A 23,008-nucleotide genomic window follows, 5' to 3' on the forward strand; every position below is an offset into this window, starting at 1 on the left:
TGATTTTGGATTCATTCCATGTTTTTTTTTAGACAAACATATATGTTAGCACATGCTTTTTTTTTTTTTTTTTGACAACAAGTACAAGATCAGCTCAAACGAGCCAATTTATAGGAAAATCGTTCACATATGTAATTTGATGCGACTCCAGTCTAGCTCGACGCGCCAGCTTGTCAGCACTACCATTCTGTGAACGGGGATAAGGACTACAGAGAATGATAAGAATTCTTCCTTATCTTCTTCAATCGCGTCTAAGTATGTCTTGAAGGCAGGCCACTCGGGAGGTGAAGACACCATCTTCACCAAATCAGAACAGTCTGTAAGAAAAACAACATTCTCATTACCTGCACCAATCATACACTGCATTGCCCAAATAAGGGCTTCCACTTCGGCATGAAGGAGTGATAAGCTACGACGAGAATTGGATGCACCCATAGTTGGGAATTCTCCAACAGGAGAAATGCAATGCCATCCTCTACCGATAAACTAATTTGTTTCCTTCCAAGATCCATCCACATAGCAACGGTATTTGCCTCTAAACCTATCAGTCACAGCCAAGTTATTAACCATAGGTTCAACCCCTGGTCTAGAGCCGCCCAGAGTCGATGATCCCAAGGCATCCTCCTGTGCCAAGAACCACAACTTTGACTCCTCCTCCGCAATCTGCAGGATTGCTAAGGAGTTGGAGTCCAAATTACTGAAAAGTTTATCATTTCTAGCCTTCCAGATATACCAAAGAATCCATGGGAATATTTCAACCGAAGGAAACTGTTGGAATCTCCAAAAAAGCCAATCCATATTTTCATAGACCGAAGGGGAGGGGAAACAGTCCGGGGATGTTGGAAATGAGGATAAACCCCAAACCTGCCTAGCTGGAGGGCATAGGAAGAGAGTATGATTGATTGTCTCTTCCGTCTCTCCACAAAACGCACATTCCAAATCACAATCCAACCCACGTCGCTGCAGATGCTCTTATGTCCATGTTTCTCGGAAACTAAAGATATTTGTGAAGAAAAGAGAATAATATGTCAGCTAAATTAAAATAAGCGACTACCATTATTAGTAAGCTGGACAAGGGGTTTAAACAGTAAAAAAGTTATAAAAAATGATGGTTAAAATGTAAATCAACTTTTATCTATTTGTTTTTAAAAATATAAGAGAGGATATAAATCAATATTTTTTTTTAGAAAAAAAATTCTAAAGTCTTTTTAGTCAACCACTTTGTAAACATGATAGTGGTTGTAAACTTTTTTATTTTTAAACTCTTTGCTCCACCAACCATTTGAATCTAAATTACAGTAGAACCTCTATAAATTAATAAGGTCGGGACAATGAAATTTTATTAATTTAAAGAGGTTTTAATTTATCGATAAATTAATAATTAATTTATGAAGAGATTTTTTAATTTTCATAATTTTCATAATTTTCATAATTTTACAAAATAAGATACTTTTGTTGTCATTCATATTTTAAAAGAATTTTCTTAATTAATAATCTTGTCTATTTTAATTACTAAGTTTAGAGTTTAGGTAAAAATGATAGATGTTAGAAATTTAGAGTTTAGAATAAATTTCTACTAGTATCATTCATAGTAATGATGAAGTCGAATAAGATATTGCGGTAATTTTAATACCAATTACATATAAAGAAGCAATTATCGCATTTAGAACTCTTCGTAATTTTTTGTTGCGATTTGAGAAGACGAAAATGAAAGATATTAGAGATGAACTCCAATAAGAATGCAAATTCAAGAATATGCAAACAACAATAGTCATATTTCAGTATTTCACTAGATTTTCTTAGATATATATATATTTAATATTGTTTTGATTATTAATTTATGATATTGATGGGACTATATTTTTACATAGGATTTCCAAAAAATATATTATCTTATTAATTTATCGAAATGTGTCATTTTTTACACCGGCCTAACTCGGGACCGAAAGAATTTATTAATTTATAGCGAGTATTAATTTAAAGAATATTAATTTATAGAGGTTCTACTGTATATAGTTAATTATTTATTTCTATAAAAAGATTTTCAAATCTTAAGTCAACAACTTCCATAAACAGGATAATTTGTCAATACTTTTATTTGTTAAACAGTTTATAGCCGTCGTTATTCAAACTTATAAGAGTTGATTGTTAGTTTTTAGAACTAAATTTTGGATTCTGTTTCTCAAAAACTCATATTTTTACACAATCAATTTTTTTTGAATATAGATTCCCTTCAAAATGGGGAATCTGATTTCAGGAGTTTCTCTATAATTTTCACTAAAAATCCAAAAACCAAATATTAGAGTTCATGAATGTTTACAAGTTTTTTAAGTGGTTTTTGAATTCTAGTTTTTGGTTTTTAGATTCTAGATTTTGGTTTATAGTTTTAGTTTTTTTTGTTAAAATTTCTTTTAAAAAATAAAAATAGAAAAAAAAATTCAAGTCACCATTAAGGCCATAAATGTTTTGTAGTTTTTAATTGGTTTTTAGTTTTTAGTTTTTGGTTTTTGGTTTTTGGCTTTTGGTTTTTAATTTTATTTTAGTTTTTGACTTTTGGTTGCATAATCTTTAATGGTAACTTGTTTAGTTTTTGATTTTTATATAAATAACCTTTAAACAACATTTTTAAATTATTATAGGTGTTTTGGATTTAATTTTTTTAAATGTCACGTAAGTTTTTTTTAGAAACCCATAAAACTTGGTTTTTGGATTCTATGAACAAATAAAAAAATCACTTGAAATCTGGTTTTCCTAATGTTTAGAAAATCTATTTTTTTGAATCATGAATTGCTAATTAACTAGTTTTTGCAAAATGAAAAACCAAAAACTGGTTCAAAATCTGCAGCCATTCAAGGCCTAAAAATAAAAAAAAAATATTGTAGTAAAACATAGATTTTAGTTTTTCTATGAAAATTGACAAAAACTATCAAAATCTAGATTCCCTTTTATTTAGGAAAACCAATTTTTTTATAATTTTGATTGGCCTTGAGTTTTGGAAAATCTTAAACAAAAAATAGTTCTAAAATCCACAGCGATTCGATTTTTCACATTTTTCAAGCTGAGACCTTTTTTTTTTTAATAACAAAATTCAAAAACTAAAAACAAAATTCCAAAATTTTAAAATTAAAACTATAATTTCAAATCCACGGCCATAATCTTCTGTCTCTCTATAAACCATTTTTTTCATTCGTCCAATCGCTAACTAAACAAATGCTTAAATGTCCGAACTAGTCAAACTAAGGATAAGATGATAATTTCATTGGGTAATGTTACTGTATTCAATTATTCATGCCCATTTTCTTGTTTTGGCTGCACATCACTTTTCCTATTACAAAACAATCCACCTCTTTCTGAGTAGTTCAACGAAACAGAAGCTGACAAAAGCTAATCAACAGAAAGAAAAGAAACAAGAAAATGCCAGGAAATACACTTAATAGACCAGGAAGAGTCTTTGCTCAAACTCCTCTAGTTGCTGCTTATATAAAGCCAGGAGTTATTTTATTTATATCATCCCATACTCTCTCATAGACATACTCAAGAGTCATATAGAGAAAGAGAGAGAATCAAGAGATCAAAAATGTCTAGTGCTACTCCTCCTAAGTACGATGTGTTTCTAAGTTTTAGAGGGATCGACACTCGCGCCAACTTCGTAAGCTTTCTCTACAAGGAACTGGAACGAAGGGGCATTCGAACTTTCAAAGACGACCAGGAGCTCCAGGATGGCCAGAGGATTTCTCCAGAGCTCCAACGCGCCATCGAGGAGTCGAGATTCGCCATCGTTGTGGTCTCCGTCCACTACGCTGCGTCTCCTTGGTGTCTCGACGAGCTCGTCAAGATTATGGATTTCGTGAATAACGGTTCCATCACCGTGATGCCCATCTTCTACGGCGTGGATCCGTGCCATGTCAGGAGGCAGATCGGAGACGTCGTTGAACAGTTCAAGAAACACGAGGCTAGAGAAAAAGATCACGAAAAAGTGCTTTCATGGAGGAAAGCATTGGAGAAGTTGGCTAATATCTCCGGCCAGTGTTCATCGAAATGGTGAAATTTCCTAACTTTGATAATGATAAAAATTGGATTTTTATTGTTAGATTTGATTTGACTCGAAAGATTTGATTTTTACTTGAATCGGTGCTAAAGTTTCGATTTTTTTTTTGCTCTGTTTCTGTCTCTGTAGGAACGATGACTCGAAGCTGGTGGACGCAACTGTTGACAAGATATCAGAAAAGCTGATGATTTTTACAAGATTAAACAATGGGGGGAAGATAGTGGGGATTGAGAGACACATGAAGAAACTTAACCGGTTAGTGGATTTGAATTCTACGAAACCTGTGGGAGTAATTGGGATTTGGGCAAGTGGAGGAAACGCTAGATCGACTCTAGCTAAACATGTTTATCAGACATGGTGTAAACACTTTGCAACGCACTGTTACTTGGGAAACGTGAAAAGGGTTTTCAAGGATCGCAACTTAGCGCTTTTACACGACGAGTTTCTGGAAAATATTGAAGGAGCGTACTTGACGAGCAAACGAAGTTTCAACAGACAGAAGGTTCTGCTAGTGGCAGACGACGTCGATAAGGTTGAACAGTTAGATGCTCTAGCAGAGGATTTCACCGGTTTTGGTCCGGGGAGTCTTGTTGTCATCACTACACAAGACAGGCAGCTGTTAATTTCTTATGGCATAAAGGTTGTCTACGAAGTAGAGGATTTGAGATGCGAGAAACTTTGTGACCTCTTGCGAAGAACATTCGCCTTTAAAAAGAGAGACATCGTTGCTGCAATTGAGTCGGCTTCGCGAGCAAAGGATTTTGTCACGGACTGTTTTGGTTGTCTAAGTAGTAGATGTGCTGGTTATGAGAAACTGTGAGAATCAATTTACCACTAAGTGATTTATCCGCTAGCTGCTACCTATTGGATCTTACTGCTACTAAGCCGCAGGTTAACTCTTCACAAGTAGAGAGACCGGCTCTTTTCCTATCCGGCAAGAGGATTCATCGCTCTCCCTTGCTCTTTGAATTTTATTTTTGGTTGTAACGTTTTTATTTTGGTTGTCTGTCTTGTAAAAGTTCCATGGTGTTCTTTTTTTTTTTGGATCTTTTCCTTTTGGGTTTATGTTTGTTAATGGGTTAAGTTTTATTTTTTTTGGACAATGCGTTTACGGGTCCATTTAAGCTGTATTTTTTTTCCTTCTTCTTTTGCTATGAAGTTAAAATACTAAGTTAAAAAAAAAAAAAGATACAACTTAATATTATAACTTGAAAAATATGAAAAAGTTGTGTAACTTTTTTGATAGTATATTTGTATTCACCCACACAAAATAAAGAACAAAAAGTTTGACTTTTTGGAGTCTACTCTAGTCTAAGTGATTAAAGTTTTTTTTGTTTCCGAGTGTTTTCGTGTTCTCGTAAAACTTATGTGGTTGTATTTCGAGTTAAATTTTCTGGTTTTGTATGGTTATTTTGTTGTGTTGAATAAAATTAGTGTGTAGAAAAAAAAATTGTAATTTTTTTTGACGAACTTTACCATTGACGTTGACAATTTCATTCTATAAATAATAAATTCGACAACTAGAATGTCATTCTTTACCGATTATTCTGACCTGGTGAAGATGGTGTCTTCATCTTCCGTGTGATCAGCCTTTAGGCCTTATCTGGATGAGATTGAAGCCGACAATGAGGAATTTCTATAAAAGGATTTTCAAATCTTTAAATTAACAACTTCCATAAACAAGATAATTTGTATATACTTTTATTTTGTAAACCGTTTATATTCGCCGTTATCTAAACTTATAAGACTTGATTGTTAGTTTTTAGAATTTTGGATTTTGTTTCTCAAAAACTCATTACACAATCAAGATTTTTGTAAAAGTAGATTCCCTTCAAAATAGGGAATCTGAATCTAGGAGTTTCTCAATAATTTTCAATAAAAATCCAAAAACCAAATATTAGAGGTGATGAATGTTTACAAGTTTTTAAGTGGTTTTTGAATTCTAGTTATTGGTTTTTAGATTCTAGATTTTGGTTTATAGTTTTTAGATTTTGTGTTAAAACTTATTAAAAAAAAAAAAATCAATTCAGGATTAAAATGAAAAACTAGTAAAACATAGATTTTGGTTTCTTTTTGAAAATTGACAAAAACAATCAAAATCTGGATTCCCTATTGTTTAACAAAACCAATTTTTTCATAATTTTATTGGCCTTAAAGTGGATTTTTGGAAAATCTAAAACCAAAAACAGTTCTAAAAACTACAACCGTTCAATTTTTCACCTTTTTCAAGCAAGATATTCTTTTCTCACATATTTTAAAAAAAATTCAAAAACTAAAAACCAAAATCCAAAATTTAAAAACTAAAACTATAATTTAAAATGGGAAAATTAAAAATAAAAGATATATTTTTAAGAGTTTGTCCATCTATACTTTTTTTTTTGATAACAAAATACAAGATTAGCTCAAACAAGCCAATTGATAGGAAAAACGTTCACATAGGTAATTTGATGCGACTGTACTCTAGCTCGTCGTGCCAGTTTGTCCGCACTACCATTCTATGATCTGGAAATTAAGACTATGGACTTTGTCCATCTATACCTTTTTTGTAAGAGTATAATATATCATTTATTTCTAATTTTCCCATAATTGTCTCTCAATAAACCATTTTTTCATTCGTCCAATGGCTAACTAAATAAATGCTTAAATTTCCTAACTAGTCAAACTAATCAAAGCCAAGAGGATAAGATGATAATTTCATTGGTTAATGTAATTGTACTCATGCTCATTTTCTTGTTTTGGCTGCACAACCCTTTTCCTTCTACAAAACAGACCACCTCTTTCTGAGTAGTTCAACGAAACAGAAGCTGACAAAAGCTAATCAACAGAAAGAAAAGAAAAAAAGAAAATGCCAGGAAATACACTTATTGACTGGGAGAGTCTTTGCTCAAACTCCTCTACTTGCTGCTTATATAAAGCCCCACTCCAGGAGTTATTTATTCATACCATCCCATACTCTCTCATAGACATACTCAGAGTCATATAGAGAGAGGAAATCAAAAGACCAAAAAAAATGTCTCCCAAGTACGATGTCTTCTTAAGTTTTAGAGGGATCGACACTCGCGCCAACTTCGTAAGCTTTCTCTACAAGGAACTGGAACGAAGAGGCATTCGAACTTTCAAAGACGACAAGGAGCTCCAAGATGGGCAAAGGATTTCTCCGGAGCTCCAACGCGCCATCGAGGAGTCGAGATTCGCCATCGTTGTGGTCTCCCTCCACTACGCTGCGTCTTCTTGGTGTCTCGACGAGCTCCTCAAGATTATGGAAAACGGTTCCATCACCGTGATGCCCATCTTCTACGGCGTGGATCCGTTTCATGTCAGGAGGCAGACCGGAGACGTCGCTGAACAGTTCAAGAAGCACGAGGCTAGAGAAAAAGATCACGAGAAAGTGCTTTCATGGAGGCAAGCATTGGTGAAATTGGCTAATATCTCCGGCCAGTGTTCATCGAAATGGTGAAATTTCCTAACTTTGATGATACATCCTACAAAGATTGAATTTTTATTTGAAATCGATGCTAAAGTTTCGATTTTTTTGCTCTGTCTCTGTCTCTGTAGGAACAATGACTCGAAGCTGGTGGACGCAACTGTTGACGGGATATCAGAAAAGCTGATGAATTTTACAAGACTAAGCAATGGGGGGAAGATAGTGGGGATTGAGAGACACATGAAGAAACTTAACCGGTTAGTGGATTTGAATTCTACGAAACCTGTGAGAGTAATTGGGATTTGGACAAGTGGAGGAAGAAACGGTAGATCGACTCTAGCTAAACATGTTTATCAGACATGGTGTAAACAGTTTGAAACCAACTGTTACTTGGGAAACGTGAAAAGGATTTTCAAGGGTCGCCACTTAGCTCATCTACACGACGAGTTTCTGGAAAAGATTGAAGGAGCATACTTGACGAGCAGAGGAAGTCTCAAGAGACAAAAGGTTCTGCTAGTGGCAGACGACGTCTATAAAGTTGAACAGTTAGATGCTTTGGCAGAGGATTTCACCGATTTTGGTCCGGGGAGTGTTGTTGTCATCACTACACAAGACAAGCAGCTGTTGATTTCTTATGGTATAAAGGATGTCTACGAAATAGAGGATTTGAGATGCGAGAAACTTTGTGACCTCAGAACATTCGCCTTTAAAAAGAGGAGAGACATCTTTGCTGCATTCGAGTCGGCTTTGAATGAAGCAAAGGATTTTGTCACGGAATGTTTTGGTTGTCCAAGTAGTAGTACATCTGGTGTTTATGAGAAATTGTTGAAAGAATTTAACTAGCTGCTGCTACCTATTGGATCACACTGCTACTAAGCCGCAGGTTAACTCTTCACAATTAGAGAGACCGGGGCTCTTTTCCTATCCAGCAAGAGGAATCAATGAATCATTGCTCTCCCTTGCTCTTTGACTTTTATTTTGGTTGTAACATTTTTATTTTTGGGTTTTTTCCTTTTGGGTTTATGTTTTGTTTATGAGTTCATTTTAAGTTGTATTTTTTTTGCTATTGTAATAAGTTGGTTATCAATCTTAATATTAAAACTTAAAACATATGAAAAAAGGGAGATACTTTTGATTGTATTTCTCTTACAAGAAATAAAAATACAGAAATTCTGATTGTAAAATTTATAATCATGAATAAGTGTGTAAAAAAAAGATTGTAATTTTTTTTAAAGAACTTTATCATTGGCAAATTGACAATTCTAAATTCGTTTACAAACAAGTAGAATAAACCAAAGGGTAGCATGTAACAAAATTCTTGTTATATAAATAAACAAGTAGGAAAAAAACAAAAACAAAAAAAGAACATGAAAATATAATAATAGGAAGAAAATGAAAATGCGAAGAAATTTTCCGGAAGAAGGAGTCCTCTCTCAGTGACAAACTCAAACTCATTCCACCATGTGTCCATGGCCATGGCGACACCTCACCATCTCCTTCTTCACCTCCGCTGCTATAAAAATCACCCAGTTGCCTTATTTTTCTTTATACTCTCATAGAGAATTCAATCATCAAATGTCTGATACTTCTACCTTCCACAACTTCGATGTTTTTCTTAGCTTCAGAGGACTCGACACTCGCCGCAACTTGATCAGTTTCCTCTACAATGAACTGATCCGAAGGAACATTCGAACTTTCAAAGACGATAAGGTGTTGGAGCGTGGCCGGAGGATTTCTCCTGAGCTGGTACGCGCCATCCAGGAGTCGAGGTTCGCCGTCGTTGTGGTCTCCGTCAACTACGCTGCGTCTCCATGGTGTCTCGAGGAGCTCGTGAAGATCATGGAGTTCGAGAAAAAGGGTTCCATCACCGTGATGCCCATCTTCTACGGCGTGGATCCGTGCCATGTCAGGAGGCAGATCGGACTAGTCGATGAACAGTTTAAGAAGCATGAGGATAGAGAAGATCATGACAAAGTGCTTTCATGGAGGCAAGCGTTGACCAATTTGGCGAATATCTCAGGCGATTGTTCATTGAAATGGTAAAAGTTTGTAACTTTGATGATATAAAGGTCGAATTTTTAATTGTTGGGTTTGATTTGAATCAGTCTCTCTGATCTCGTTTAGGGAAGATGACTCGAAGATGGTTGATGAAATTACTGACAAAATATCAAAAAGGTTGGTAATTGATACAACAAGAAGCAATGGGAGTGACCTTGAGGGGATTGATGCACACATGGAAGCTCTTCACCGGTTATTAGATTTGAAATCTAATAAAACCGTGAGAGTGATTGGGATTTGGGCAAGAGGAGGCAATGGTAGATCGGCTTTAGCTAAATTCGTTTATCAGAACATCTGTCAACACTTTGAAAGCCATTGTTTCCTGGAAAGTGTGAAAAGGATTTCTCAGGATCGCCATGAAGAGTTTATGATAAGGATTCAAGGAGAATGCTTGAGTAAATTAAGGCTCAAGAATCAAAAGGTTCTGCTTGTTGCTGACAATGTCAATAAGCTTGAACATTTGGATGCTCTTGCAGAGGATTTTAACTGTTTTGGTCCAGGGAGCATAGTTATCATCACTACACAAGACAAGCAGCTGCTTATCTCTTCTGGCATAAAGCTTGTTTATGAAGTAGAGCTTCTGAGATTCCAGAAAGTTCGTAGACTTTTCAGACAATTAGCTTTCAAAGAGAGAGACGTTTCTGGTTAGGGGGAAAGTGTTAGAATCAGTTTATAAAGCAAGATCCCTGTTTCATATACATTAAGTTAAGAATGACTAAACTTAGTATGATGTGATTGTGGCTTAGAAATAGGAATGCTTTTACTATTTTTGGAATGGGTTGCTGGTGTATAGAAGAATATTATTCTTTGATTGGATTAAATAATATACAAATTCTTTTTCAAGTTTGGGTTTTGATGTTTCCTCATGCCCAAAAATTTTCTAGTGGAGATCTAAAGTTCCTAACTTTCATTTCTTGATTTTGCTTTTCCAAGGAAAAAGAATAAAGTATAATAATATTTCAAAGTTCGAACCTAAAATGACTAACATGGGAAAAGAGAGAAAGGGAAGCTTTTGAAGAGAGAGATCCCAAAAGCGTGAAAGCTCTGATCTTCTTTTTCTCACACTGTCACTTTGAGAATTTTGTGTCTGAGAAAGACAAAGAATGGGTACTTTTGTCTGCAATTTCCTTTTTATCAGATTTATGCTTTTTTTATTGATTCCTGATTGATGGTTGGTTCTTTCTTGTTTTGCTAGCAACGTAGATCCATGTGATTTGAAATATATGAGTCCCTTTTTCCTCTGCTTTCTTAAGAAAGAATGTCCTTGTTATTGGTTTGAGAAAGTAATGCCTCTGCATGCATAAGCAATACTAAAGACCGAGTCGTTTCTCTCGTTTCATTGCAAAATTGTTTGATTCGGTTGTTGACTAAATATCTCAATTAGGAGGACATTGATTGTTTATATTGGATGCAGATAAGAGCGAGGGATGTGGTTCTGTACCGCTTATCGACGGAGATGGTACATACAATGTCTCTGGCATCGATCATTTCATTAAAGAGGTGAAACTTGGAGACTGTGGCCTCTCTTATGCTGTTGTCTCCATTATGGGTCCTCAAAGCAGCGGTATGCATTCTTTTAGAGAAGAGAGACTTTTGTAATACTCACAATTTTTAATGCCATTCTTTTGTGATTTGGCAGGGAAGAGTACATTATTGAATCATTTGTTTGGAACAAACTTTTTGGAGATGGATGCATTTAAGGGGAGGTATGATTTCATCTGATAGTGTTTGCTTTTGACTTCCGTGTAAATGATTTTCGCCTGTTTACGAACTCGTCTATAGGTCTCAAACCACAAAAGGTATCTGGCTCGCAAGATGTGCCGGTATAGAGCCTTGCACCCTTGTAATGGATTTGGAGGGCACTGATGGAAGAGAGCGAGGAGAGGTAATTTTTCTCTCATTGTTTTGCTTTATTGTGCGGTAGTGAATGGCTTTCTTATACAAAAATATTCTATAATTGGTGTTCTCTTCTGGCCAAGCAGGATGATACGGCATTCGAGAAACAGAGTGCTCTTTTCGCTCTTGCTGTCTCGGATATCGTCTTGATCAACATGTAAGTTTGTAGTGGAAACATCAGAATGTGCGCTTTTGGCTTTGTTGAAAGGAAACTGTTTCGTTACAAATGATCAATGCTTGTACTTTTAGGTGGTGTCACGATATTGGCCGTGAACAAGCTGCGAACAAACCACTCTTGAAAACTGTCTTTCAGGTATATGTTTTGATGCTCAGCCGTGAACAAGCTGCGAACAAAGCTTTTTTATATGTATCAAAAATTAGTCTCTTACTCTCGGGTTTGAATTTTTGGAGTTGTGTTTGACAGGTTATGATGCGATTATTTAGTCCACGTAAAACAACAATGCTGTTTGTAATACGAGATAAAACCCGGGTAGACTCTCTTCTCTTTTCTTTATCATCCTTCTTACATTGCAAATATGTACTGCTAACTGGTACATTGTTTTGTTGATATATGATGTGGCTGCAGACGCCGTTAGAGAATTTAGAGCCTGTCTTAAGAGAAGATATTCAGAAGGTAAAAGAGAAGTGATTTTCATCTAATTCCAAATTGATATTCAAAGGAAGGCAGATTATCACCGGTGTTTTGTTCTTCTTTGTGGCAGATATGGGATTCTGTTCCAAAGCCTGAAGCACACAAGGACACTCCTCTAAGTGACTTCTTCAATGTATGTTATGCTAGAGCTAGAATTATTAGCAAGAATGGTTGCCAACTTTCATAAATGTCATGCTGTTTCTCTCTTTGATGTGCTAGGTTGAAGTTGTTGCTCTTTCCAGTTATGAGGAAAAGGAAGAACAGTTTAAAGAGCAGGTGTGTATGTGAGAGGCCAAGCGTATTACAGATGGCTGAGACTTATGTTGTCTGTTTCAAGTTGAATCTATCTGTAGTCAGATATAATCTTTTTTTTTTTTTGGAACTTAGATTGCTAGTTTGCGACAACGATTCATGCATTCTATTGCGCCGGGTGGTCTTGCTGGAGACAGAAGAGGAGTAATTCCAGCCTCAGGCTTTGCATTTAGTGCTGATCAAATCTGGAGAGTCATCAAAGAGAATAAGGATCTTGACCTTCCAGCCCACAAGGTAGCTGATAGTGCTACCTTTTATCATTCCTTAAACTCCCTCTAAGCTCATTCTGTTTGCAGGTCATGGTGGCTACTGTGCGGTGCGAAGAAATTGCAAATGAGAAGTTTGCGCATTTCATTTCAAACGACGTAATGCTTCTGAAAAATCTTAGACTTTCACTCTTTATTATTTGAAATGTCTGTGTAAGTCCCATAATCACTAAGTAACCTTTTTACTTCATCTACAGGACTGGCGCCAACTGGATAAGGAGGTGCAAGCTGGTCCAGTTTCTAATTTTGGGAAGAGGCTTACTACCATTCTCGGCTCTTGCTTGTCAGAGTAAGCACATTGATTTAATAAAGCTTCACAAACACACACTGTGGTTGAATCAATATGAATGTCAAGATCAGTAACTTCATATAAGATTTACTGTTGTTTCCGAAATCTTCCTTGTGGGTTTGATCTTCACAGTCCTCTATTTTTAATAGATATGATGGGGAGGCTACATTCTTCGATATAATNGAAAAGGAAGAACAGTTTAAAGAGCAGGTGTGTATGTGAGAGGCCAAGCGTATTACAGATGGCTGAGACTTATGTTGTCTGTTTCAAGTTGAATCTATCTGTAGTCAGATATAATCTTTTTTTTTTTTGGAACTTAGATTGCTAGTTTGCGACAACGATTCATGCATTCTATTGCGCCGGGTGGTCTTGCTGGAGACAGAAGAGGAGTAATTCCAGCCTCAGGCTTTGCATTTAGTGCTGATCAAATCTGGAGAGTCATCAAAGAGAATAAGGATCTTGACCTTCCAGCCCACAAGGTAGCTGATAGTGCTACCTTTTATCATTCCTTAAACTCCCTCTAAGCTCATTCTGTTTGCAGGTCATGGTGGCTACTGTGCGGTGCGAAGAAATTGCAAATGAGAAGTTTGCGCATTTCATTTCAAACGACGTAATGCTTCTGAAAAATCTTAGACTTTCACTCTTTATTATTTGAAATGTCTGTGTAAGTCCCATAATCACTAAGTAACCTTTTTACTTCATCTACAGGACTGGCGCCAACTGGATAAGGAGGTGCAAGCTGGTCCAGTTTCTAATTTTGGGAAGAGGCTTACTACCATTCTCGGCTCTTGCTTGTCAGAGTAAGCACATTGATTTAATAAAGCTTCACAAACACACACTGTGGTTGAATCAATATGAATGTCAAGATCAGTAACTTCATATAAGATTTACTGTTGTTTCCGAAATCTTCCTTGTGGGTTTGATCTTCACAGTCCTCTATTTTTAATAGATATGATGGGGAGGCTACATTCTTCGATATAATAGATCTTCGAAGAGACATCAGCTTGAAGAAAAGCTTCTCCAAGTAATAAATACAATCTAAGATCTCTTGAGCATGGTGTTAAAACTACATGCAGTTGTCTCAATTAAGATAAATGAATGCTGATAGAATTTAACTTGTTTCTATCACTGGCTATCGATTCTATGCTTTCCTAACTTTTATATCACTTTACAGCTAGTGAATCCAGCGTTTCAAGATGTCTTGGGACATATAAGATGGGGAATGCTTGAAAAGTTTAAGGCTTCTTTTGATAAGGCTTTAGGCATTGGTGAAAAGTTCTCTTCAGCTTCCCAAGATTGGCTCAAGGCTTGCATGGCCCAATTCGATGAAGAGTGTGCAGGTGCCATCATTGAACAAGCCAATTGGGACACAGCGAAAGTACGGGAGAAGCTAGTCCGTGACATTGAGGCTCACATTTCCTCTGTGCGGACTTCCAAGTTATCTGAACTTACCAGCCTATATGAGGTAATAGAAAGAATAAAGAAAGCTTGGGAAATTGAGCTTTGTTACTGATTTAGCCTCTAAATTGCAGTCAAAAGTTCATGAAGCATTATCAGAACCCGTTGAAGCTCTGTTGGAAGGAGCCAGCAATGAAACGTGGACAACAGTAAAGAAGCTTTATCAGCGTGAAACTGAATCTGCAGTTTCTGGACTTAGTAGTGCATTAGCTGGTTTTGACATGGAAGAAGAAACGAGAGATAAAATGGTGAAGAGCCTTCAGGATTATTCAAGAGGTGTCATTGAATCTAAGGCAAAAGAAGAAGCTGGAAGGGTTTTGATGCGTATGAAGGAAAGGTATAGTAAGCCTCCTTTATGTGCTCAGTGATCTTTCAAAACCAGTTTCAAACAACCATTTAATTTTGAATCTGTTTTTGTATTTTCTTCAGGTTTGCTACAATCTTCAGCCAAGATTCTGATTCAATGCCACGTGTTTGGACCGGAAATGAGGATCTTCGAGCCATTACTAAATCAGCTCGATCTGCTGTATGATTTGTTATTCCTCTTTACATTTTGTTTTATAGGCTTGAAAAAGGTCTAATCACCTTCTTATGGTTTCTCGTTTTCAGTCCTTGAAGTTGCTCTCAGTAATGGCTGTAATTCGATTGGGGGATGAACCCGATAACATAGCAAAGACCCTAACTGTTGCTCTGTTGGACACATCAAATAATGAAACTTCTAAAAAAAGCATCACAACATCTGATCCACTGGCTTCAAGCACTTGGGATGAGGTGTGTAATAACTCTGCTTCGATGTGTTTCAACTTCAGTTGATTCTTGATCTTTAACAGATATGATCCCATGACTTTTATAGGTTCCATCATCAAGAACTTTGATCACACCGGTGCAATGTAAATCTATATGGAGACAGTTCAAGACAGAAACAGAGTATACAGTGACCCAAGCCATATCTGCACAGGCATGATTACTTCACTTACAGTTTAGCTCTCTCTCTCTCTGCTTTATGAATACTTATATAAAGAGTTTATACTACTAATTCAGGAGGCGAACAGGCGTGGAAATAACTGGTTACCTCCTCCATGGGCAATTCTTGCATTGATAATCCTTGGATTCAACGAATTCATGACTCTTTTAAGGTCCATCAAAGCCAGTATTGATTATTGTTTCATAATCCAATGATGATACGTAACATTCTGAAATCTCTTTTCCTTGTTGATGTAACAGAAACCCTCTCTATCTCGGTGTCATCTTTGTCGCCTTCCTTCTGCTAAAAGCACTGTGGACACAATTGGATATCCCTGGCGAATTCCGCAATGGTGCAGTAAGTGTTTTGCCAACCTTCATATCCCATTAAAGTCGTATGTAGTAACTTTTCAAGAATCATGAACGTGAGAAAAAGTTCAAGATTCAAGAATTCTAGATAACAAATACTAATATGAAAGTACGACATATGGTTTCTTCAGCTTCCAGGGCTCATATCAATATCAGCAAAGTTTGTTCCCACGGTTATGAATCTTATCAAGAACCTTGCCGCGCAAGGAGAAGCCCCTCCTGCAGCTGCTAATCCAGAAAACCGTCGTTCGAGCAACAACACCTCTTCATCAGGAAATCCACCAGATCACAAAAGCTCTTCAAAAGTGGAGTAATACTCTCCAAAAGGTTTGATTCCCGGTACTTGGCATTTTTTTTTCCCTCATCCCCTGACTCATGAGTCCAGAACGCTGCGTTTAGGGACCTTTTGCTCTGTCTTAGACTTCTCTTTGCACCCAAGTGACTAAACAGTGTAGAAGCTTCGTGGTATAATTTTGAATCGGTTATGAATATTTTTCTCTTGCATAAACAACCAAAAATAAAAAGTTGTCGAACTCCATAAATATATGTGTACCTTCTTCATACAATAATAACTCGTTTCATGGAAGTGGTATAGCATGGGATAAGATGCCAATCCCATGAAAAGTGAGCAAATTATTAATATTTACATTAACTGCTGAGTCGGTAAGTTTTAATAACCATCTTCTTAAAATATTGTATATGTTCAGAATCCAACTCATGGATTGGTGTGTGTATTTATTATCATCATTTCTATACATATCCACCCCCAATAACTCTATCAATTATACACCTCAACAAATCACTAGAAGATTTTTTAAAAACAAAAACAACAAGTTGACAATATTAACCTTTTTCTAATTTAAGTATTTTTGCATATTATATGAGAGATTAATGTTTCCCTCACAAGAAGCATTCGTTAACTAATCCAACATCATGTAGAATTAATTACGTTTACGTGGCTTATTAAATGAAACTATTTAGTTTGTTGTGAAACTGATATATGAAGTCAAGAGAAAATCTCATGTGATCTTATATGACCAGACCATCGTACGTGATGCGATGTGACTTTTTTTTTTTCATTTAGTACTAAACTTTCAATCCTGTATGTATGAACTACATCCAATATAATGTGCCTTGTTAAGAGAATATCCGATTCGAGACTAAAACACCAAATTTAGTGTTATTTTTATACTAAAAGTTTTCAAGTGGGACACTAAAAATGACATCAGGTTTGATGTTGTTAATAGTGTTACACTAAATTTGGTGTGACAGTATTTAGTATTTACAACACTAAACACTCCTTACTTGTTTTATTAGTAAAATAATAAACATAATCTTTAATTTAGTATCATATTTAATAATAAATAATGAAAATCATAACTATATCATCATTTTTGTTGTGTCTTTTGATTTAACTTATATGAAAGTATTTGATGAATTATTAACTTTTATAAAATATTTAAATTAACACACAAATTGATTTAAGAATACAGAATATAAAGACATTGGAAAAATGATATTAAAAAAACTTATCATACCAACTAATAAACTAATTCTAAAACCAATATTTATTTTTTAACAAGAACTAATAAAAAGAGTATTATTATTAGTGTGATATTTGGTGTCATGGTTGGTGCTAAAACTATAAATCGATCACATTCACGCTGCTGCTCAACTAAATAAAAATGGATGAATATAGTTTTAGTTAGGTGAAGATCAACTTAAATTAGTAGCCGAAAAAAATGGCTTTTGAAGATTTTTGTTAGTAACCAACAGTCATAATTATGAATTTATAACTAATTAATCGACTAATAACTAAAATGGCTTGCCAAAAACATGGCTCTGTGTATATTGTTAGTTTTTGAATTTGGTTAGGTGAAGATGATTAATTGATAAAGTTTGAATCCATGAAGTCTTTGATCCAACGGCTACCATACTTCCTACTTCAACCGTTTTCATATCGCCATTAATGACACAGATCGACAAGCTGTACAACTATCACTTTTTACTATCTCTAATTTGTTTTTATATGATATTATACCTGTATCTGTATGTATACTATATTTACTAATCAAACTGTTTTTACAGCTGGTCCCAAATATCAAAATAGGGTCGTGGGACACGAGTTTAGTTGTACTAAGAAGAAGCCTTTTAATTAAATTCGTGTTTATCACCTAGGTAATCTGATAGCAACCCTTTTTTATAAGTCTTTTTCTCTGATAAATACTCCCTCCGTTCTAATTTAGTTGTCGTTTTAGGATTTAATTTTTGTTTCATATTAGTTGTCGTTTTAGATTTTCAATGCAGATGTTTGATGAATATTTCAATCTTATCCCTGCTGTTTTAAAATTTCAACCAATGAAAAAATTATAAAATATATTAATAAAGGGCAAAACATAAAATTTAATAATTTCCTTAATTTATGTGCAAAAACCTTAAACGACAGTTAAACTAGAACGGAGGGAGTATTACGAAAATGTAATTTGATTGTGATTTGTACTTCTGTAATGAAGTAGTTATCATTAATTTCAATGGCTTGCTTGCAACTTCCAACAAACAGTTCTGTAACTATAAGTCTAAATTAACTTTGTTAACAATGAGTAAATCAAGTTACTACTATCTACTAGTAAAAACAATTTTTGTTCGGTAACTATTTCTATGAGGAAATGAGGGAACAATTAATCGAGTAAGATGATCACACGTCTTTTTCATTTACTATTTTCGACAAAATTGGGACACACTCAGAAATCAAAATTGAACGTTCAAGTGTAGACCACCAGTAATGTCCACCACAATCTATTTATTACTACCAACTTATTTATTTTACTGCATAATGTTTTTACTGAGTGTTGTTGTCTAACCAAAAACGTCGATGTATACCATGTGTAAGTAATAATACGTACATTCGTAGAAATGGGTACATATATGTATCATATGTAACAACATATAGAGACACATGTGGTTGTAATTAATATAGTTGCTCTGTTGGATCGTTAGTGTTATTTATAGGAGAAGGAAACACACAAAACAAGACCATTCATGAAAAGCCACATAAGAAGTTGATGCAGAAGCAAATAATAATTAAAAAATAAAAGGAAAAAAGCTCTTCAAGTTTTGGTTTCTGCAGTCTCCAATGGCTCTCAAGCTCTTTCTCTTTGCTCTTCTTCTCTGTCTCCCGACTTCTCTCTCCTCCACTGCTTCTAAAGGTCACCACTCCTCACTTCTCTTCCTCTCTTGAGTCTTGACTAAACATGATGCTCATCACACAGTTTAACTTTTTTTTTTCTTCTCTCTTAGTCGTAGATGATTCTTGCGTAGTTCTTGCGCTCATTTTATGTTCGAACTTTTTCGTATTAAGCTTCTCCTTATCTTTCTTGATATGTAATTAAAAAAAAAACTCTGTTTCTTGGATACATCATGACCGAATCTGGAGTGATCAGGAAAGTAACAGTACAGTCTTTTTTACGCGCAACTCATGTTGTGTTGTTTCTTGGGTTATGTTCTGCTAATAACACACATTTAATGGTGTAGTTACTTCTCTACCAACTACTTCATCATTATTTCAAATAAACTGACAGAAAGACAAAAAAAAAATAACATTATTTTGTAGGTAAAGAGAAGTTTAATCCATACAGATACACATTCATCGATAAAGCAAGCACATTCTCATCGTCTTCTTCATCATCCTTCTCATCCAACGGTCAAGACTCGTCTTACGACTACATAGTCATCGGCGGCGGTACCGCAGGCTGTCCTCTCGCCGCAACGCTGTCGCAGAATTTTAGCGTTCTTGTTTTGGAAAGAGGTGGCGTTCCGTTTACGAACGCGAACGTTTCTTTCCTCAGGAACTTTCACATCGGACTTGCTGACACGTCAGCTACCTCCGCGTCGCAGGCGTTTGTTTCCACTGACGGCGTTTACAACGCTCGCGCTAGAGTTCTCGGTGGCGGTTCATGTATTAACGCCGGTTTTTACTCCAGAGCCGATGATGCGTAAGTCTAAAAATAATAAATATAGGAAGAATAAATCAATAAAACCAATATTGGTGTAGTCGATGCCTCGTGTCCTTATGATAGATATATGTACTAACATTTATGAAAACGCACCGATCGAGAATGTTATGTTTTCTTATTAATAACGGGGCCATTGATAGGACCTTGTCTTTCAATATATGTCACACATACTATCAAACTAGCATTATTTGTATAACTAATAAATTCTTCCTCTAAGTAAAATCTGCAATTTTCATATTTTATTGTTTTACATATTTTTTAGGTTTTTTTTTATCTAATGAAGGCTTATCGTCACATTCAGGTTTGTGAAGCGAGCAGGATGGGATCCGAAGCTAGTGAAGGAGTCGTATCCATGGGTGGAGAGAGAGATCGTTCATCAGCCTAAGTTAACGTTATGGCAGAAAGCTCTAAGAGACAGTCTTTTAGAGGTTGGAGTCAGACCTTTCAATGGCTTCACTTACGATCACGTCTCCGGAACCAAAATCGGTGGTACCATTTTCGACAGATTTGGCCGACGTCATACCTCTGCGGAGCTTCTCGCTTACGCTAACCCTCAGAAGCTTAGAGTCTTGATCTACGCTACTGTGCAAAAAATAGTCTTTGACACTTCAGGTACTGATAGACTTTTGTGTCTACTACGAAGTCTTTAGAAGGTTGAAAAGGTTTTTTTTTAACCTTTGTTTGGGTTTTGGGTGCAGGAACAAGGCCTAGAGTAACAGGAGTGATATTCAAAGACGAGAATGGTAATCAACACCAGGCTCTGCTTTCGAATAGAAAGGGAAGTGAAGTGATCTTATCTAGTGGAGCCATGGGGTCACCACAGATGCTCATGTTAAGTGGGATTGGTCCTAAGAAGGAGCTTCAGAGGCTTAAGATTCCTGTGGTTCTAGAGAATGAGCATGTAGGTAAAGGAATGGCTGATAATCCAATGAACACGATCTTGGTGCCTTCAAAGGCGCCTATAGAGCAGTCACTTATTCAGACTGTTGGAATTACAAAGTTAGGTGTGTATATTGAAGCTAGCACTGGCTTTGGGCAATCCTCTCAGAGTATTCATACTCACTACGGGATTATGTCGAACAAGGTAACCATAGATTAGATAATTTTGTTCTTTGATGTCTTTTATAGGAAAATGTGGGTTGATGTAAAAGATAATGGTGCTTTGATTTTTTTCATGCAGAATGAATTGTTTTCTACCATTCCTACAAAGCAGAGAAAACCAGAAGCAACGCAAGCATACACTAGAAGAAACAAATACCAACTTCATGAATCGTTCAATGGAAGTTTCATCTTGGAGAAACTAGCTTACCCACTCTCTAGAGGGCATTTGAGCTTGGTCAACACGAATGTAGATGACAACCCTTCAGTCACTTTCAATTACTTTAAACACCCGGTGGATCTCCAACGCTGTGTTGAAGCCATTCGTCTGGTTTCCAAAGTTGTGACGTCTAAGCGCTACCTAAACTACACAGTGCGAGAAGGAAGACGTACACAAGATGCTTAGCTTAAGCGTCAAGGCAAACATCAATCTAAGGCCAAAGCAACTAAATGATACCGAATCAATGGCTCAGTTCTGCAAAGACACAGTTGTCACAATCTGGCATTACCATGGTGGATGTCTTGTGGGTAAAGTTGTGAGCCCTAACCGCAAAGTTCTTGGTGTCGACAGGCTCAGAGTTATTGATGGTTCCACGTTTGATGAGTCTCCAGGAACCAACCCTCAAGCCACGCTTATGATGATGGGAAGGTAAAATCGAATACCAACATAATGAATCAGAGGTTTCCTTATAATTCAATATATAAACAGAGGACTTTGTCAATCTTTGCAGATACATGGGAGTCAAGATACTTCGGAAGAGACTTGGAAACAATGCTGGTGTTTAGTTTGCAGATTCAGCTTTTTATCATAGACAATCTTTCGTACAAGATAACTCTGTTGTGGAATTTGTGTTAGAATATCTCTGTGTGTCTCTTCCTCTGGTTATTTTGATATTCGATTCATTGAAGAAGTATAGGATCATATTGTCTAATGAACTGTGTGTAACCCTATTTTGCAATCGGTCTTGTTGCTTGTGTGAAATGTCTTCTGTTTTTTTTTAAGGCTTGCGTGAAATGTTGATCATGATTTCTGAAAACTATCCTTTCAGTTCCGTCCTGGCCTGATTTACTTGTCTTACGATTGTGACATATTAGGTAAGCAAAAGAAAACATTAATACTTTCCTACCTTTGCAAATTCTGAGAAGATACAAGAAATATGATAAATCCTATAGCAAGATGTTAAGGAAAAACTTGAAAACCTAAAGCTGAACTAAGGTTTTTTTTGTGAACACATAAGACTAAGGGACTAAAAACTTCTAATTGATGTACGACGACGACATGAGTATCTGTCTCAGGAGATTGTTTTGTTCCTGATCAGAGATTGTTGTTCTCTCTTCAAGCTTAACGTTGCTGGTTTGTTCGGGTATCTTCAATAACATCTCGTAATTGATCGGACTCTCTTGCTGCTGCATCTCTTGATGTTGTTGCACATTCTGAAAGCCATAACCGTCGACATTAACGTATTCATCTTCTTGTTGTAATAGTTCTCCGTAGGAATAGCATCCGAAGGGAAGATCTTGCCTTTGCCTTTGCTCCTGCTGATGAGCTAGAGAGCGACACATAGCGATCTGCTGATGAGTAAAGTTAAGCTCAGCTTGACAACACTCGATTTTGCGCTTAAGATCACACATAACCCTGTAAAGCCCTCCTATTGGATCTGCGGCACGAGCGTTAGCGTGGTAGATAAGGTTCTGCATAGCGATCTCTCTTTGAGTTTCTTCGACTCCTTTGATCATCTTGGTGATGTTGCTTACTCCAAAGAGTTTATGAGCGTTCAGAAACTGCTTTGGGCGATCTTGTGGGAAATAAGGAGCAAGAAGACAGTTCTTTGTACACTTTTTCCTTTGGTATTTACAGGCAGCGCACGCTGTCGTGGAGCCACCGGAGTGATCGCTGAAGGACATTATTAGGGTTTTTATGGTTTGGGATATATGGAAGTTTAGGGTTTCCCAGAGGTTCCTGTTCCTTGATTTTCTCCTTAAGAGAAGGAGAACGAGAGAGAGGATCGTGGAGAGAGTTGTGGATAGAGAAGTTTTCGGAGGATATGGTTATGTTTTGAGAGAGATTTTGTTTGTTAAATAGAGTACTAACAATAGCCAATTTTTTTTTTACTTTAGAGAATATATAATCAGATATTATCTGTTAGGAATTATAATTTTGA

At 36.1% G+C, this 23,008-nt stretch overlaps 5 protein-coding genes and 1 pseudogene across 5 annotated transcripts; 5 read left to right on the top strand and 1 right to left on the bottom strand.

The window, feature by feature from the left end:
• Positions 3,513-5,143, top strand: LOC104712902 (TMV resistance protein N-like). Its single transcript, XM_010429893.2, has 2 exons — positions 3,513-4,041; positions 4,178-5,143. The coding sequence occupies exons 1-2, from the start codon at positions 3,578-3,580 to the stop codon at positions 4,866-4,868; spliced, it is 1,155 nt and encodes a 384-aa protein (XP_010428195.1). The 5' UTR covers positions 3,513-3,577; the 3' UTR covers positions 4,869-5,143.
• Positions 7,003-8,592, top strand: LOC104712903 (TMV resistance protein N-like). Its single transcript, XM_010429894.2, has 2 exons — positions 7,003-7,501; positions 7,604-8,592. The coding sequence occupies exons 1-2, from the start codon at positions 7,059-7,061 to the stop codon at positions 8,313-8,315; spliced, it is 1,155 nt and encodes a 384-aa protein (XP_010428196.1). The 5' UTR covers positions 7,003-7,058; the 3' UTR covers positions 8,316-8,592.
• LOC104712905 (TMV resistance protein N-like) lies at positions 8,862-10,260 on the top strand. Its single transcript, XM_010429895.2, has 2 exons — positions 8,862-9,511; positions 9,597-10,260. The coding sequence occupies exons 1-2, from the start codon at positions 8,934-8,936 to the stop codon at positions 10,177-10,179; spliced, it is 1,161 nt and encodes a 386-aa protein (XP_010428197.2). The 5' UTR covers positions 8,862-8,933; the 3' UTR covers positions 10,180-10,260.
• Positions 10,361-16,269, top strand: LOC104712904 (annotated as a pseudogene).
• On the top strand, positions 18,752-21,824 carry LOC104712906 (protein HOTHEAD-like). Its single transcript, XM_010429896.2, is given in 7 exon segments — positions 18,752-18,941; positions 19,346-19,727; positions 20,050-20,360; positions 20,447-20,832; positions 20,929-21,216; positions 21,218-21,495; positions 21,578-21,824. Coding segments are annotated over 7 exon segments (1,773 nt in total). The 5' UTR covers positions 18,752-18,868; the 3' UTR covers positions 21,633-21,824.
• On the bottom strand, positions 21,967-22,905 carry LOC104712907 (LOB domain-containing protein 7-like). The gene has a single exon (XM_010429897.1). The coding sequence runs from the start codon at positions 22,749-22,751 to the stop codon at positions 22,104-22,106; it is 648 nt and encodes a 215-aa protein (XP_010428199.1). The 5' UTR covers positions 22,752-22,905; the 3' UTR covers positions 21,967-22,103.

This window comes from Camelina sativa, chromosome 9 (genome assembly GCF_000633955.1).
Source record: "Camelina sativa cultivar DH55 chromosome 9, Cs, whole genome shotgun sequence".
NCBI classification, from domain to species: Eukaryota; Viridiplantae; Streptophyta; class Magnoliopsida; order Brassicales; family Brassicaceae; genus Camelina; species Camelina sativa.